Source organism: Pan paniscus, chromosome 3, assembly GCF_029289425.2.
Source record: "Pan paniscus chromosome 3, NHGRI_mPanPan1-v2.0_pri, whole genome shotgun sequence".
Taxonomy (NCBI): domain Eukaryota; kingdom Metazoa; phylum Chordata; class Mammalia; order Primates; family Hominidae; genus Pan; species Pan paniscus.
In genome coordinates this window covers 18135680-18151578 of record NC_073252.2, presented here as the reverse complement: position 1 = coordinate 18151578, position 15899 = coordinate 18135680, and the positions used below count along the sequence as shown (strand labels likewise).

The window sequence follows — 15899 nt, the reverse complement described above, 5'->3', positions numbered from 1 at the left end:
TGCTCTGCAAGCATCTATCAGAGGAATAGCAACATCATGAGAATATTTTTACAAATACTGAGTTAGGATTTTATGTTCTTGGAAGGTCTGCCCGTTGAGGCCACCGTATCATTGACACATTGTCCTACCAGGACTGTAGCGTTTGCTTTGATAAGGAGTAACTACTACATCTCACAGACTTAAAAGTGTCATAAGCAGTGATGTTACCTAAGCAAGGAGTATAATAAAGGAGTGGACCCTCCCCTTCCATAGCTGTGTGAGAGTCTCTCATGCATCAGTTTACCATCGTTTCATTCCATCCATCCAGGAGACTACACAGAAACAGAGAGGACTATGTGGAAAGAAGTGCTGAGTTTGCAGATGGTTTGCTCTCAAAAGCTTTGAAAGACATTCAGTCTGGAGCACTGGACATAAATAAAGCAGGCATACTTTATGGCATACCTCAAAAAACTTTACTTCTTCACTTAGAAGCCTTACCAGCAGGGAAGCCTGCATCTTTTAAAAACAAAACTCGAGATTTCCATGATAGTTATTCATATAAGGACAGTAAAGAAACTTGTGCAGTGCTGCAAAAAGTAGCCTTGTGGGCAAGAGCTCAAGCAGAGCGCACAGAAAAAAGTAAACTCAATCTACTTGAAACCTCAGAAATAAAATTCCCAACAGCTTCCACTTACCTCCATCAGCTAACTCTACAGAAAATGGTCACTCAGTTTAAAGAAAAAAATGAAAGCCTCCAATATGAAACTTCAAATCCTACTGTACAGTTAAAAATTCCTCAGCTACGAGTAAGTTCTGTCTCAAAATCACAACCTGATGGTTCTGGTCTGCTGGATGTTATGTATCAAGTTTCCAAAACCTCTTCAGTCCTAGAAGGATCAGCTCTCCAAAAACTGAAAAATATACTCCCTAAACAGAACAAAATAGAATGTTCTGGGCCTGTAACTCACTCAAGTGTTGACTCTTACTTTCTACATGGGGACCTCTCTCCTTTGTGTCTTAATTCTAAAAATGGAACAGTTGATGGAACCTCTGAAAATACTGAAGATGGATTAGATCGAAAAGACAGTAAGCAGCCCAGGAAAAAACGTGGCCGCTATCGGCAATATGATCATGAAATAATGGAAGAAGCTATTGCAATGGTAATGAGCGGAAAAATGAGTGTTTCCAAAGCACAAGGAATTTATGGGGTACCTCACAGCACTTTAGAATACAAGGTAAAAGAAAGATCTGGAACACTGAAGACTCCTCCGAAGAAGAAACTACGATTACCAGACACTGGGTTATATAATATGACAGATTCAGGGACTGGCAGCTGCAAAAACAGCAGCAAGCCTGTGTAGATTACTTGTTAGGAAAATGTTTGTGTGTGTGTGTGTGTGTGTGTTTGCGTGTGTGTGTATGTGCACAGGTGTGTATTTGTGTGTCTATATACACACGTGGGAATTACAAATGCTCACTCTGACAGGAGACATGAAATTTTACAGTTCAAAAACCACTTACATGCCTTTTGAAAAAAAGTTTTATTCAGGGTTTTCACTGTGGACAGAATTATATAGTTGCTTACTTAATTCTGATAGTTTGTATTTAATCCTTGTATAAATAGGTGAAAAAGATTCAGGTTTTCTTTGTAGTCAATAGCATAAAGCGTTGTGGGAAAACGAGTAATTGTCAAGTGAAACATTTTTATTGGTGAAAGACCATTCCAGCCATTCAGTTGAACCATCTTATAATGGAAATATGATATTCATAGTTTATAAACATTCTATACAACATACTTAACACTTGTTGTATGTATATCAAGCAACCAATCAAAGTTTAAATAGCTATCTCCATACTAAGAAAAATTAATATATACAGTATTAGTACACGACAGTGCATTCTATGAAATACAAAATGCACTCAAGTGCATCCACCAGGAATAGAAAAGAAAACCTTAAAGGATATGTATAATGAAATTTAATATTTATCATTTAATAGTTGATTTAGCAAGAAGTTGGGGTTTATAAGGTATATACTTAAAAAAAACTGACACATAGTTAACCCCAGCAGCTATAGAACCCTTTAATATAATAAGATGGAGTACTAAGAACAAAAAATAATTTAAATTTAATTATTAAAATAATTTAGTTTTGTTTTTCATTTGAAAAATAAGCTAATGTGTAAGGTTAGAAAAGAAAGTTGGAATGCAACTTAGAGCATGTTTATAATGTGCACAGAAAAAGCTTGAGAATGATAATTTTGGTTTAAATGTGCTGGTTAGTTGATGTTATGACTACTTTAAATTTTAAGGATTGTGACACACTCCTACTATTGAAAAACCTCAGTGTAACTTTAATATATTTGCTGCTGTGACACTTCAAAACATTTTCAGTTTATCAAAATGAATTGCAGATTTCATTTTGGTGGGCGATACATTATCATTTTGCTAATAACCAAATTTGCAGTTTGTTCAGGGTCTTGAATAGATTTACAAATATTTAACACTGAAGCTGTTTTGAACTTTCAGTAATGTAAACTCTCTACTAATTGGGTAGTTAGAAGCTGGGCAGTGCATTTTAACTTTTACTAGACTCATAAGAGAGACTGGTCATTTTTACATAGCAGTTTTAAAATATGGGTCAAAGTATCCTTGTTGGATTTATGGAGTATGCAACTGTAGTGGTAAAATGTTATAAAGCATATGCCTTCATATAAAGAATAGGGATTTGCTTTATGTATTCAAAATTCTCTGAGTGCCCCCTTTCTCTGTTAAAATTCAGGTTCTGATCATTTTTCTAAGCCAGTTTTCCTAAGTCCAAAAGGAATACTTTTAGCTGAATTTAAAAAATAAGTGCACCTTGTCAAATGCTTGTGTTTTTACACTTGTGTTTGTGTGTATTTAATAATCATATATACGTGTAATACTAAAGAGATTTTCAGCTATTAAATTTTAAAACTGCTTACATGTTTAAAGAAACTGAAGAGTGAGAAACTACACAACCAAGCAGTTATTTGGTCTCTGAGATCTATACTTAACCCTCTTCAGCTATTAATGTTACCTGCACACTAGGGTATGAATCCTCTTTTTTTTTTTCACCCCAAGAAAATATACATAATAGATTACAGAACAGCAGATGTCAGGGTCATCTTTCTTTTTAAAGAATTAAGCCATATTTTGTGAGGGCCAGAACTTGGATTATTTAGTATATTTCCCCCTTCCCCCAATGAAAAGCAAAGTTAAAGGTAAAGTACATATTTCAAAACAATTTTATTGACCTCTTTATACAGAATTTTACTTGGAAAACTTTGGGGGCTTTGAATGCATTACATAATATTTATATTGTATTGAGCTTTTTTATTCCTCACACTATATTTACATTAATAAATTGATTGAGAAGTTTATAGTAAAGGGAAACTTACAGAACACTTTTGTATCATTTAAAAGATGACCTGACCAAAAACTTTACAGGATTCATAAATCAGGGATCATTTTGCTATTGACTTCACAGTAATCAGTAGTTTTATAGGTGATATTATAGTTAATTTGCAGCATTTTAGTACTTGTATTATTTATTTTTGGTCAGAAATAGTAAATTAAAATATTTTTTGATAGTTTATAGGTAATAATCAACCCATAACTTTTAAAAGAAACAGAACATTTCTATTACTGAGTTAACATTTGATTATACAAACTAGGAAAGGCAGGGAAATTCCCCTTCTCCCCAGTGATTCTATTAAGATGACCTTTATGTTAAACTTTCAAAGTACTTTATGAATTTAGTTACCAGTTACTATTTATTAATTGACAATTTTCTGAAAAATCCCATTTCAGCAGACTTAATGAAGGTGAAAGCAACCCTTATGTGCTTTCTACTTATTTGAATGTTCCTCAAGTATTTTATATTAAAAAAAAAAGAAGGAAAAGAAAAAACAGTGCCTCTGTTTTTAGAAAACTACTGCTCAGTAAAGTTGTTTAAACCATTTCTGGTAGCTAATGACAATTTTATATTAAATTGTATACTAACTTTAGTGAGACTGATTTTTTTAGTTGTTTACAGTACAAATACTTGTATTTGTTTTTTAATTGCAGTATTTCCATTGTCGCAGTAATTTAGTAAAACTCTGTGGCTGCCTTGATTTTGACAGATTTTGTTAATATAAACTGATTGTTAGGCAATTAGTTATATTTATGCATAAATCAATTGCACTATAATTCATGAATTATTTATTACAATATTTTCTAATGAATTCATGTATCTGTCTTGTGTTGTAAATGTACTGTAATTCTGTTCCTACTTTGTGTTGTTATATATCTAAATCTGATTGTATGAATTTTAATTGTTCAGTTAACGTGTTTCTAGGTTGTAATTTGTAGTAAAGCACTTCAATGCTTTTGCACTTAAATTTACAACACTGTTGGTGTGTGATTGATTTACTCATTCAGTAAAAGAAAAAAAGAAAAGAAAAGAAAAAAACTGACTACACTGACTTCTTTGATTTACTTTAGGAAGCAGTTTTATTAAATATAGTATTCTAATTTACTTTTTCTGAAGAAATATTCCAACAAGTTTCTAATGGGCAAAATGGATAGTAACATACTAAAAATAGGCAGGATGTTTGGTTTATAAATCAAACAGGAAAAGGTTAGAAAACTTTAAAAGCAAAGGATCTACGAAAAAAATACAATTTTAGAACCTTATATAATCACCTGAGAATAAATTCTAGACTGGATACTTATATGTGTGTTCAACTATTATTTACTCATTACTAGGTTTTTCTTTAAGATCCTAACATGCAAGAAATATGGGGGAGAATGTTTGAAGCCAAATAAGCATATTGTGAAGTTCTGTAATTTGAGATCTTAGTTTCTGATATCTGATACATAAGATAGAATCTAATATCTGAATATCTAATTTATACCTTTATTAAGCTGTTCTTATAGCATTAGATGGGAATTACTGGCTACCATAGTATTTTTGAAATTCCATTATTAATAAATTGAATAAGAAAACTCTAAAAGCTTTGCTTAGAATGTCAGAAAAGGGATATAAAAAGCAGTGGTTTTTGTAATTTTGTGAGCTTAATCAAGTTGGTATTATAACATTGTTTCAGAATACTTAACACTAGTCATTAGTTTTGATTACTTGTACCACATACCTGGCTTTATTAACAGAAAAAAGCCTTTGAGCATTTCAGGAAGAGTTATAAACAGTTATTAATCTTTAAAATACAACATATTTTTCCAAGAAACATGTAAATTCTCTCTTTATTATGCCATAACATCACTTTAGAAACTACTGAAGTGCATCTCTCACAACATTCTGGGTTTTCTTTTGCTTATGTGAAAATTAGTCATTTTTAATTTGCTGGAAAAAAATATATTGTAATCTTTGGTAGTTACCATTTCTTCCTACCCTTGCTCTCTACATATATTTTTTAAAACTATGTTATTGAATCCTGGGAGTCAGTTGCATCATTTTACACTCCCAACCATGACAAAATTTATAAAAAATTATTTTCAAAAAGGAAAGGATACTGGGGTCATGTCCTATCTTCATCTGTCTAGAGGCGGCAGTGACTTTAAAAGTTTTGTTTTAATTTCACATCTCTTCTCACTTTGTTTGATAGCTTCTTTATGTCAGATCACTAGTTTTAGTGGAACATTGGATGAATCTAGTAAAGTTATCTTTATTTCCAGAAAAGTTTTGATCACATGTTTAAAATTTGCTTCCTTATTTTTGCTACTCAAATAACATAATTTTTATAAAATATAAGTGAAATATTACTTACCTCTGAAACAGGCTATATCAGTTTTAGGCAGCAAAATAAAAATATTCCACTTCCTGTTTTAAAGTAAAAATCTTATAATTTTTAATATAGATGAGCATAATAATTCTGTATTTAAACAGAAATACATTCTTCAATAGTAGTTCATAATCAGCATTATTCCAACCTTAAAATTTCTAGAAATCAGGAACTATTAAAAACAACAAATGTAATAAACTGTAAGTGAAAGGCAATTTTCATGTACAGAGTTTGGTGATATGTTTAATTAAAATAGATACTTTTCTGAAACAGAACTCTTTAAATATATTTTATTCTTCCTGCTGCTGGTATTGGATTAAAAAAAAATTTGTAGACTTCTATATTGGTTGATAAGCAAGCCCGGTTCTTAGTTAAAGTTAGATGTATATTAGTTTCTGTAGTGGGCCATTTTCCAGCATTTGAAACTTAATAATTAGGTAAGTAATGCCTTTAGCTTTTATGAAATTACTTTAGTATTTAACATCAATTAAAAATAGATTTTATTTTTAAATAGCTAACGCCTGCAGCTTAATCTTAGGAAAGACATTCTCTTATTTACATAAAATCTAAATCCCTTAATTTTCCTTGTGATTATGGAAAGCTTTTATTATTTTCACTGCCTTGGAAAAAATATCTATTTTAAATAAAGATTGTACTCCTACATTTTATTTTCCTTATTTGCACTAATGTAGACTGATAATTATGTATCAGAATATAAAATGGCTACTTCATAAAAATTTAACTCCTTCTGAAGCACTTTCCATTAAATATTCTTAATACATTAAAAACAGACAATATATAAATGTAATCATATGTATAATCATCAGCTTTTATATTGCAAAAATAGGGCTTTGCTTTGACTTATACTTTGTCATAGGAAATTAATTATCAGTGCTTCATTATATTTTTGCTAAACAATAATCAAAATGCCGTTATTGCAGCTCTCTAGGAGTCAGGAGTCCAGCAATACCAAAATATCTTTTTTCAAACACTGTTAAAATTATAACTCCTTATAGTGGTATTTTTGCTGCAATTCATTTTTTGTTTGATTTTTATTTTTAGTTCAACTGTTGATGCAAAATCAGAGGAAGCTACTAAAATGGAAAAAAGAAAATCAGCATTAAACAAAGTTTTGGAATCTTTGTGCATACATCACCAGCAACAAGTTTTGGCTATGTTGAAATTTCTAGTCCAAGAGCAGAATGCTGCTTCTCTTTGCTGTTGTAATACATCATGTGTTGTGTCTTCAGAATCTCAAAAGCCCTTAATCGAAGATGATTTATATGGTCTGTTCTGTAGTTGTGAATATAGGCTGGCAGAAAGAGGTTGTTTACAAAACGAAAAACAAAGCCCTGGTTTAGAACCTCTGCCAGTCTGTATTAAAGATTTACATTGTTTATCTTGCCAAACTGTAACTGTTGAACACGTTAAGCCAGTAGTGAATAGAGGAATTGCAGACAGTTATAATTCTCACAGGTGCTGTTCTGGACTGTTACCAAACATTCACTCTACAAGATCAGCCTTTCGTAGTCCTCTTTTGTCAAAGGAAGTATGTGATCTTTCAGTCACTCTTAAAGATGCCTGTAGATCTCGAAGTCCCTCACCCCCACCATTATCACCTGTAGAAACTGAAGGATTTGAAAAATTGAAAGACGTCATCTCAGAGATTTCAGCCTTAGAAAATAACAAACTTGAAGCAAACATTAACCAGCCTCCATCTCTCACACCAGCAGAAATAAGCAGCAATAAGAGTGATCATCAAGATAAAATACTTAAAACTAAAAAATCCAGTAACTCTTATTCTTTACTCTCAAATGACAGCAATAATTCTACTACAAATCATGAAAAAGGTGAAACTGCTGTAATTTTTCAAGATTTAATGGATCGCATTAATGAAAAACTAAAATCAATAGAAACCACGGATATGACAAGCCTTGTAAAATTATCTAGCAGTGATTATAATACATATAATGATTTAAAATTGGGAGATTTCATAACATCTCTCTTGCATAATGCAAAAGCCAGTGATTATAGTTTTATGGAATTATTGAGTCAACATGATAAAAAGGTAGAAAATAAAATTATTCAGACAAGATTTCGAAAGCGTCAAGAAACTTTATTTGCAATGTGCAACTCCTCTGATTCACCCATGTTTAGAAGGCAGTCTTTACAGATAAAGAGAGAACTTGCTAGTCTTGATGAAAATTTTACAAGAAAAAAATACACCGAAAAAAGTTCAAGGAAATTGACACAAAACAATGAGATATCTTCATCAGACAAAGGAGAATTCTATCATGACCAAGGGGCTTCTTTACAAAATTCTAAAAGACTTCAAGATAAAAATCATGCTGAAACATCATTTTCACCAAATTATGCATTACAGTCACTGCAACTACCTCTTCATAGTTCAGAAACTAACTTGTCTTTTAATGAATTTTCAGAAAGCTTTAAAACAACTTCCCCTGAGAAAATGAGCATAAGAAAGCCACAGGAGAAATCTGCAGATGGAAAACAATTTTTGCAAAATGATAGGAAAAATCCAAAGTTAGGTAATACTCAAACTCTTTTGAGAAATGATGCTTCTGGACTTTTGAGCAGAACTAAACGAAATATTGTGCCTCCAGGGTGGTATTCTATATATGTAACAAATAATTATGTTTTTAAAAAATCCCCTAAAGCCAAAAAAGTATCCGAATCCACAACAAAAAACGATCCAGTGAAAAATATTCACATTGAAAGCTCACACAATATAGACCTAAACAAAATTGCAATGAATTCTAATTTACAAGTGGTTGTGAAGCGTTTGGAAGATACAATAAGTATAGCCAAAAAATCCTGGAATAAGCCATTATCAGAAGGATATAAAGCATCCAAGAAATTGATAGAAATTGATGGTAAAGACCAACATGCTGACAGAAATATGACTCTTACTCTAAATAGAATGACATGCAAAGAACAGAGCTTATCAAAATCTGTGGTAGCATCCGGCAATATTATCAAAAGTCATTGCATGCCTACAGTGGATTTGAATAACAAAAGACTTGAAAATCTGAAAAAGTCATCTATTTTAGATATGGGTCACTTGATTTCCAGTGTTGAAAATGTACCAGCAAAATATGAAGGTACTGAAAGTTCATCTGTTTCCAACTATTCTAGTCCTATCAAACTCATGTTTTTATCTGAGGTTAAAAGTAGTGAAGGGGTCAAATATACTTTAACTTCAGTTGGCACTTCCCATTCAAATGTCATTCTCCCTTCTGAAAAACCTACAACCCATCACGTAACTGAAGAAAAAACAGAAACAAATGAGGATATCTCAAATGCGAACTCTGAAAATTATCACTGCAATCATTATGATACTGATATTTTTCAAAGAGAACTAAACAAATTCAGTCATGCAAAAGAAACTGCAGGATCCTCTACAATGTTTATAGGTGATATAAGTAGTGATAAGCCACAAGAAGAACCTAAGGACAATTCAAGCAGTGCTACTGATCCATCTTTTAAAAGAAAACCAGGTAGACCAAAAAAAATAGGTCCCCAAGTTGTGAAACAGATTAAGCGACCAATTGGAAGACCACCAAAGCCTAAAATTGATCAAACAAACATCACTGTTTGCCAGAATGAGCCCTTTAGTGCTGGAAGGAAAAGCCCAGAATGTCTCATATCAGAAGTAAAAGAAGGTATTTATAAAAAGAGTATTACAGTAACTGTTATTTACGGAAGGTCAAGAAGAACTAAAAGGCATGTTTCTGAAGGAAGGGTAAACATAAGCAACCTTATGTCTTTAAACAATAATGCTGGTGATTTTCCAACTGAATATAATACTCCCAGAAATATTAGTGAAGACAAAATTGACTTGGGTGAAAGAATAAGTGCTGTAGCAAGCTTGACTACTGAAAGTGAGATCTTGGGGTCTGGCTTTGAATATGTGAGACCCATCAAGAACAAATCTGTGATACCTCAGCCTTCCAAGAACATTATTCGACCAAATCAGAAGCCTTTGGCAATAAGTAGGAAGCCTGGTAGACCAGCAAAAGTGAAAATCTCTGGCATATCTGTGACTATTAATAGAACTTCACCTCAGGAAAGAGAAGTAAGTATTAGCAGCTGCTTGCCTCCTTTAGAACAGGATAATACGTCAGGAAAAAATCTGCCTGAAGAAAAGTGTGACCAACAGTGCACTCAAATGGATAAAATAAGGCACACTGAAGCTGATATATTTAAAAATGGATCAAAACGTATGATTGCTACTGTACCTTTGAGACATTCTATTAGGGATAGAAAACCATCTCTGCATTTCTTACATTCATTAGCATCTTCTAGCTCACTTATTTATAGAAATGCTCTGCTCCATAAATCATATAAACTGCATTTGCAGAAAAATAAAAGTCAGAAGGAAAAACGTAGGCACTCAAAGATGAAAATAGCTTACAGAGATACCCCAAGAAACAGACTTTCGCGGAATGCAAAAAAGTGTTTGGAAGATAATAAATTAGTACCTATTTCTGAAGTATCCTTGGATCCTATAATTTCATCAAACCCTTTGCTCAGGTGGTGGGCTACTTCTGCTTCAAATGATTCCTTATTAGAGGAATTGAACAATAGATTTGAGCAAATAACAAATGCTTGGGTGCAAGTAAGTGGAGATGAAGCTGAAAATTGTATTCATAAAAAAAGAGAACACATTGAAAATGATCATTTCAAAGTAGCAAGCCCTTTGGAAACTTGTCTTTTAGAACTTGAAGTTTCACCTGTAAAAATGCTTTTTCAGAAAAAGTATGATTTGAATGAACTCTGTACTTGGTTTATGCAAACAACAGAAACACAGTCTCTTTCACTAGTTAGAAAAGCAAATGCCCGAAACCCTTTGGAAGTAATAAATACCAGGGGAATCAAATTAGGGACCAAATATTCTGACTTTAATGCCAGCCCCTTCAGAAAGCACTTTAAAAAATTTGCACTCTCTTCTCCTTCAAAATCAGCAGAGAAATTGCATATACTGCATAAAGTGGCTAACTCTCCACTCTTAAATGTGAAAAGTAATTTAGCAATAGCTAGATTAAAAAGGACTGAGTTTAAGAGGTTGCATCATGAAAGGTGGAAAAGAGAGGGAAAGCTGCACAACCATGGAACAGTTGACTGGAACTCTAAAAGGAGAAACTTAAGATTTTTCTGCCAGAACCAATTTTTAAGTAAGACTGAGGGAGAAACAAATGCTGACATCCCACTCCAAGGAAAAAGCATAGTAGATAATCAGTGTGTTTTGCCACCTGAGATCAGGGGTGACTTGCAGCAGAGGGTAGTAATGCCTGACTTCAAAATACATGCTAGTTTTGAGAATAAATTTAAGTCAGAAGCAAAAGAGAATGGAACAAATTGCAGCCAAAAAGACTTTCAAAAGGGACCAAGACTAGAAAATGTATGTCCTAATAGTTGGAGGTCAAAAACCTTAAAAGACTGTAGAATATTTTTGAGGAAGCTCAACTGTCTTGAACACAGAAATACTTTTAAGCTAAATACAATCATTTACTCTCCTGAATCTACTGACAGTGGAAATACTCATCAGACTCATATGGAAGAATCAAAGCGCTTTACTTTAAGATCTCATTCTGCTAGGCAAAATTCTTTTAAAAAACAATCTAAAGAAATAGAAAATGCTAAAGCAAATAATCCTTCAGCTGATGAATTTGCTGACCATCTTGGCAATAGTAAATTAAGCAAATGTGTTAACTTTGACAAGAATCCTGATAGTTTTGAAGTTCTTAGCAATTTGAACAAAAGAAAAAGACCTCCATGGAAGACCACAGAAATGTCAACAAAAAGACATAAACGACAGTCTTGCAACAGTGGACAAATGGCAAACTATTTTTCCAAATCCCTAGGTAAGTTCTTCTCTACTTAATTTTAAAGTTTCATTGTAGGTGCCTTGAGTAAAGTATAACAGGTAGAAAAGGAACAGCTGATTCAGTTTTAATTAGTTTCCAAAATATTTGGACAACCTAATTTCTTGGCACCTAGTATGAAACTCGTGAAATTAGGTGCTGCTAAATGTACCAGTGCGCTTCCCCACCTCTTAATATGTCCAGGATTTCACACAAATAAAAATATATATAGTAGAGACATAGAAATCATCTTTAAAATATATTATTTTAATAATGTAGATGTTATCTCCTTTTGCATTTGGTAGATCTATTAAAAGCAGTAAGCAGTTTGACAGATAAATATAACCAAGTAACTAACTAAAAATTAAGTACCACACTATAAACTAGTAAATATTTACTCAATTGAGAAATCAACCACAACTATGAGACCATGTTTTTAAAAAAGTAAAGACTATCTGTTAAATTGATAGATTGTAACATATCCTAGGATAATCCTAATCTCACATCACCCACCAAGTTGTTATGTCATTTGGAGCTCACTTTAAGACTGATGATTTGAAGAGTGGTAGAGCAACAATATTTTTAAAAATAAATCAGCAAACTTGTTGAGTAGTTTTTTTGATATCAGACATTGAGCTCATTTCCACAGATATAAAGATGAGGATTCTTTTTCACAGGTAATCCATAACTAGCAAAAGAGAATCATATACAAGTTATTGTTAAGGTAATGCCAAATTCAAAATGCAAACCAGAATTACCTTAGCAAACAATTACATCGTTTACTCAGTTATACTGACCGGATGTTGGTGCCTCAGGGAGACTCAGAGACCCTACAAGCTTGTCCAACCCACAGCCCGTGGACCACATGCAGCCCAGGACTGCTTTGAGTGTGACCCAACACAAATTTGTAAACTTTCTTAAAACGCTATGAGATTTGTTTGTGTTTTTTTGTTGTTGTTTTTGTCTCTGTAGCTCACCAGCTATTGTTAGTGTTAGTGTATTTTATGTGTGGCCCAAGACAATTCTTCCAGTGTGGCCGAGGGAAGCCAAAATATTAGACACCCCTGCTATAAAACCTAGTAAAAATAATATAGGAACACTATAGTTGCCAGTGTAGCCATTTCCAGCTCTTCGTATCGATAAGTACTGGACAATGAGGGATATTGAGGAGTATGGAAGTACTTGTTGATTACTTGCTTAACATGAAAGAAATTTTACATTTGGAAATTTAAAGATATTATATAGTTGCATCATTATATATTTTAGGGGTGTTTTTGGGGGAGTTGGGGAAGTATTGGCTTTATTTTTACTACTCTTTTTAAAACTTGTTTAAAAGCTAAAATAGGTAGTATCAGGTCTTATATTAAAATAGTAGAAGCAGTAAATTCTTGATTTTTAATAAGTTAATGATTTTATGACCCCCAAGATTCAGTTATTCAACTATATAACTTTAAAGCCTATTTCAGAAAGTAGTGATTAAAATTTCAAATATCTAACATGCAATGATTAAAATTTTAAAGTTTGGCCAAAGTAGATTCTCTATTGTAAACGATGAATCAAAACTTTAAAAAGTGCCCTGTTTCTTGTTCTTGGGATAACTAAAAATATCAAATGCCATGTCAGGAAAAAGAGAGGCAAAAAAACCTGATAGTGGTTTTTTTTTATTGTAATTCATCTGAAAATATACACACATAATTCTTAAAGACTGTCATGAATGGAGAATAAAATGTAAAGCTTCATTTTTAATTCTTTATATCATCCTCATATCATGCTGTTACAGTTAACCAGAAGTAAATGCATTAATTCATTTTACAACAGAACCGTATTTTGTCCTTTTAGCTTCTTAATCATTGTATCTTCCTAAGAAATAAATATCAAGCTTATTTTAATGTGACTATTTACCCCCACTAAATATGAAATCATCCTAGAAAAAATAAGATGGAAGATGCCTAGTGACTACTTTTTCAAATTAATTTCAAAATCCTTTTGGGCAGTTTTAAAATTTTTAGTATCATTTGAAGAGCTGTTTTTGATCTTTCTCATTTTTAAAATTACTAGTACTATTTCCTGTTCTGCTTAAAGTTTTATCTATCTATCACTGATAACTTTCCTTCTTTATTTTTTAACATTCTTTTTTTTTAGTCAATCAACAAGGACATTATTTTTATAAAGTTGTATTTATAGAAATATTTGTTAATATTTATCTGATTTTTAAAGTATTATTTTTTTCTCATTATTCTTGGTATCTCATACTTCTTTTTGCCTTTTTGGAAATGATGCTAAACCTCATTATTAGTTTTATATGTGTTTTTCTTCTTTGTAGAATAAATTACTGACTGGAGACTTAAGAGACTTAACAACCAGACTTTTCTAGAAAAATTTCTAAGGCAGTGTATATGAGATTTTGAAATATTTCTGTTGATGAAAAGTTTTGCTTCTATCACAAATATCTTGTTTTGTACATTTTGAGATGAACTGTCCAGATATAATTTATGAGTTTTTAAATTTATACTTCACCACATTTGTACTGCTGTATATATCAAGTGTGCACATGGAAAGGAGGCAGAAAAATGCAATCCCATTCTATTCTTACTTCAACAAGTATTTAATGAATGTCTACAATATGCTCTTAGGCACTGTGGAAGGTTCAAATAGTTCCTTTCCATCTAAGGGAGAAAACAAGAGCTACATCATTTATTCAGTAAATAGAATGTATTTCATTTTTTAAGTGGGATGTTATATGCCTTAAGGGGATAGAATGGTTAAAGTCATGGTTGTTGCTCTTATGGTTGTTGCTCTTATATGTTCCTCCATGTCATGAAGGATAGAAAAATGGATAGCCAATTCCAGTAGAAGGATGATGACTGCTATGATCAGAGAGAGAGCGATGGATTGTAAGAGCACATTAAAGAGAAATTGAACTCAGATTTAGGGAATTAGGCAAGGTTTCCTACATTGTTGCATCTAAGCTGAGGCTTGAAGGAGGCCGATGTAGTAGAAGTTGGAAGAGGAGTGTTTTCAGGCAGTTGCAAACGATGTGGAAAATTTGGATGACAAAAGAGAGCAAGCAGCCTGGGCAACATAGCGGGACCCCATCTCTGCAAAACAAACAAAATTAGCCAAGTGTGGTAGCCCACCTGGGAGGTCGAGGCTTCAGTGAGCCATGATTGTGCCACTGCGCTCCAACCTAGGTGTCTCAAAAATTTTTTTAAGAAAAGAGCAAGCATATGTGGAATATTGAGTAATTTATCAGAACTGAGGCATAAAATAGGAATCATGGATCAGGAGGGAGTGGGAAAATGGTAAAACAATGAAGCTACTGAGGGAAGCATAGCCCATATTGTGAGGTCAGCATCACATAATGAAACAAAAAATGTTTTAAGCCCTAATAGTAGCAGTAATTGAAAAGAATAGATTTGAGATCTATAAAGTAAAATCAATCTCTTAAAGATTAGAAGAAAAAAGGGAGAACATCCAGGTTTTTGCCTTGAACATCTGGGTAGAGGATAGTAAGATCTACTAAGATAGAATGCTCTTTAGATGTGAGAAATTTGAGGTGTTCAGTGGGATATCCAAGAAAGGATGTTAGGAAGCAGTTATGGATATGCTTCCTAAACATACGGATCTGTTTCCCAAGAAAAAGGCCTGAGCTGAAATAAGGATTTGTGAATCAACAAATAACTGAAACCATGAGAGTGGAAGAGATTACAATGAGATTACTCATTGTAAGATTGAAAGAGCCTAGGGAGTCAGAGCCTCAAAGATTTAGGAAAAAGGAAGGATGTATACAAAAGGAGACAGATGACAGTAGTTGAGAGGTAAGAGGAAAGCCTGGAGAATGTGGTGAATGGAAATGTGTTGTAAGAAGGGAGAAGGCAATGTAAACTGTTGATAAGAAGTCAACTAAGATGAGCCCTGAAACGATTCCATTGAATATAGCAACAAGAGTTTATCTTAGTTGTTGGGAAAGAGTAGCTTTGGTGGACTAACAGAGCCACAAGTCATATTCAAGGCTAGATGAGTTAAATGAAGGAAGAGAAAGAAAATTAGCACAGAAAACTATAATTGACCATGAATGGAGAGAATATACAAAGGTTAGCTAGATTAAGCCGGGGTTGAAGACAGGTTCAAAAGATATATATTTACATGCTAATGGAAAAAAGCCAATAGGGAATAAACAATTGAAGATACAGAAATGAGATGGCAACCAATGGAAATGGAGTGAAGCCC

General features: G+C 32.8%; 1 protein-coding gene across 11 annotated transcripts in view; it reads left to right on the top strand.

Moving 5' to 3' along the window:
- LCORL (ligand dependent nuclear receptor corepressor like) overlaps positions 1-15899 on the top strand; it is a 185293-nt gene that overhangs the window by 141420 nt on the left and 27974 nt on the right. For 4 of the 11 annotated variants that reach the window (XM_034958348.4, XM_055111233.2, XM_063603734.1 and 1 more), the window contains one exon: positions 6847-11669. The exons of 3 other annotated variants lie outside the window; for them this stretch is intronic. In XM_034958348.4, the coding sequence (XP_034814239.2) occupies positions 6847-11669 (4823 nt within the window). Of the gene's footprint in view, positions 1-307; positions 4459-6846; positions 11670-15899 lie in introns of those variants that run through there. 4 more of the 11 variants (XM_003826817.7, XM_055111237.3, XM_063603736.1 and 1 more) reach the window with 2 other exon arrangements.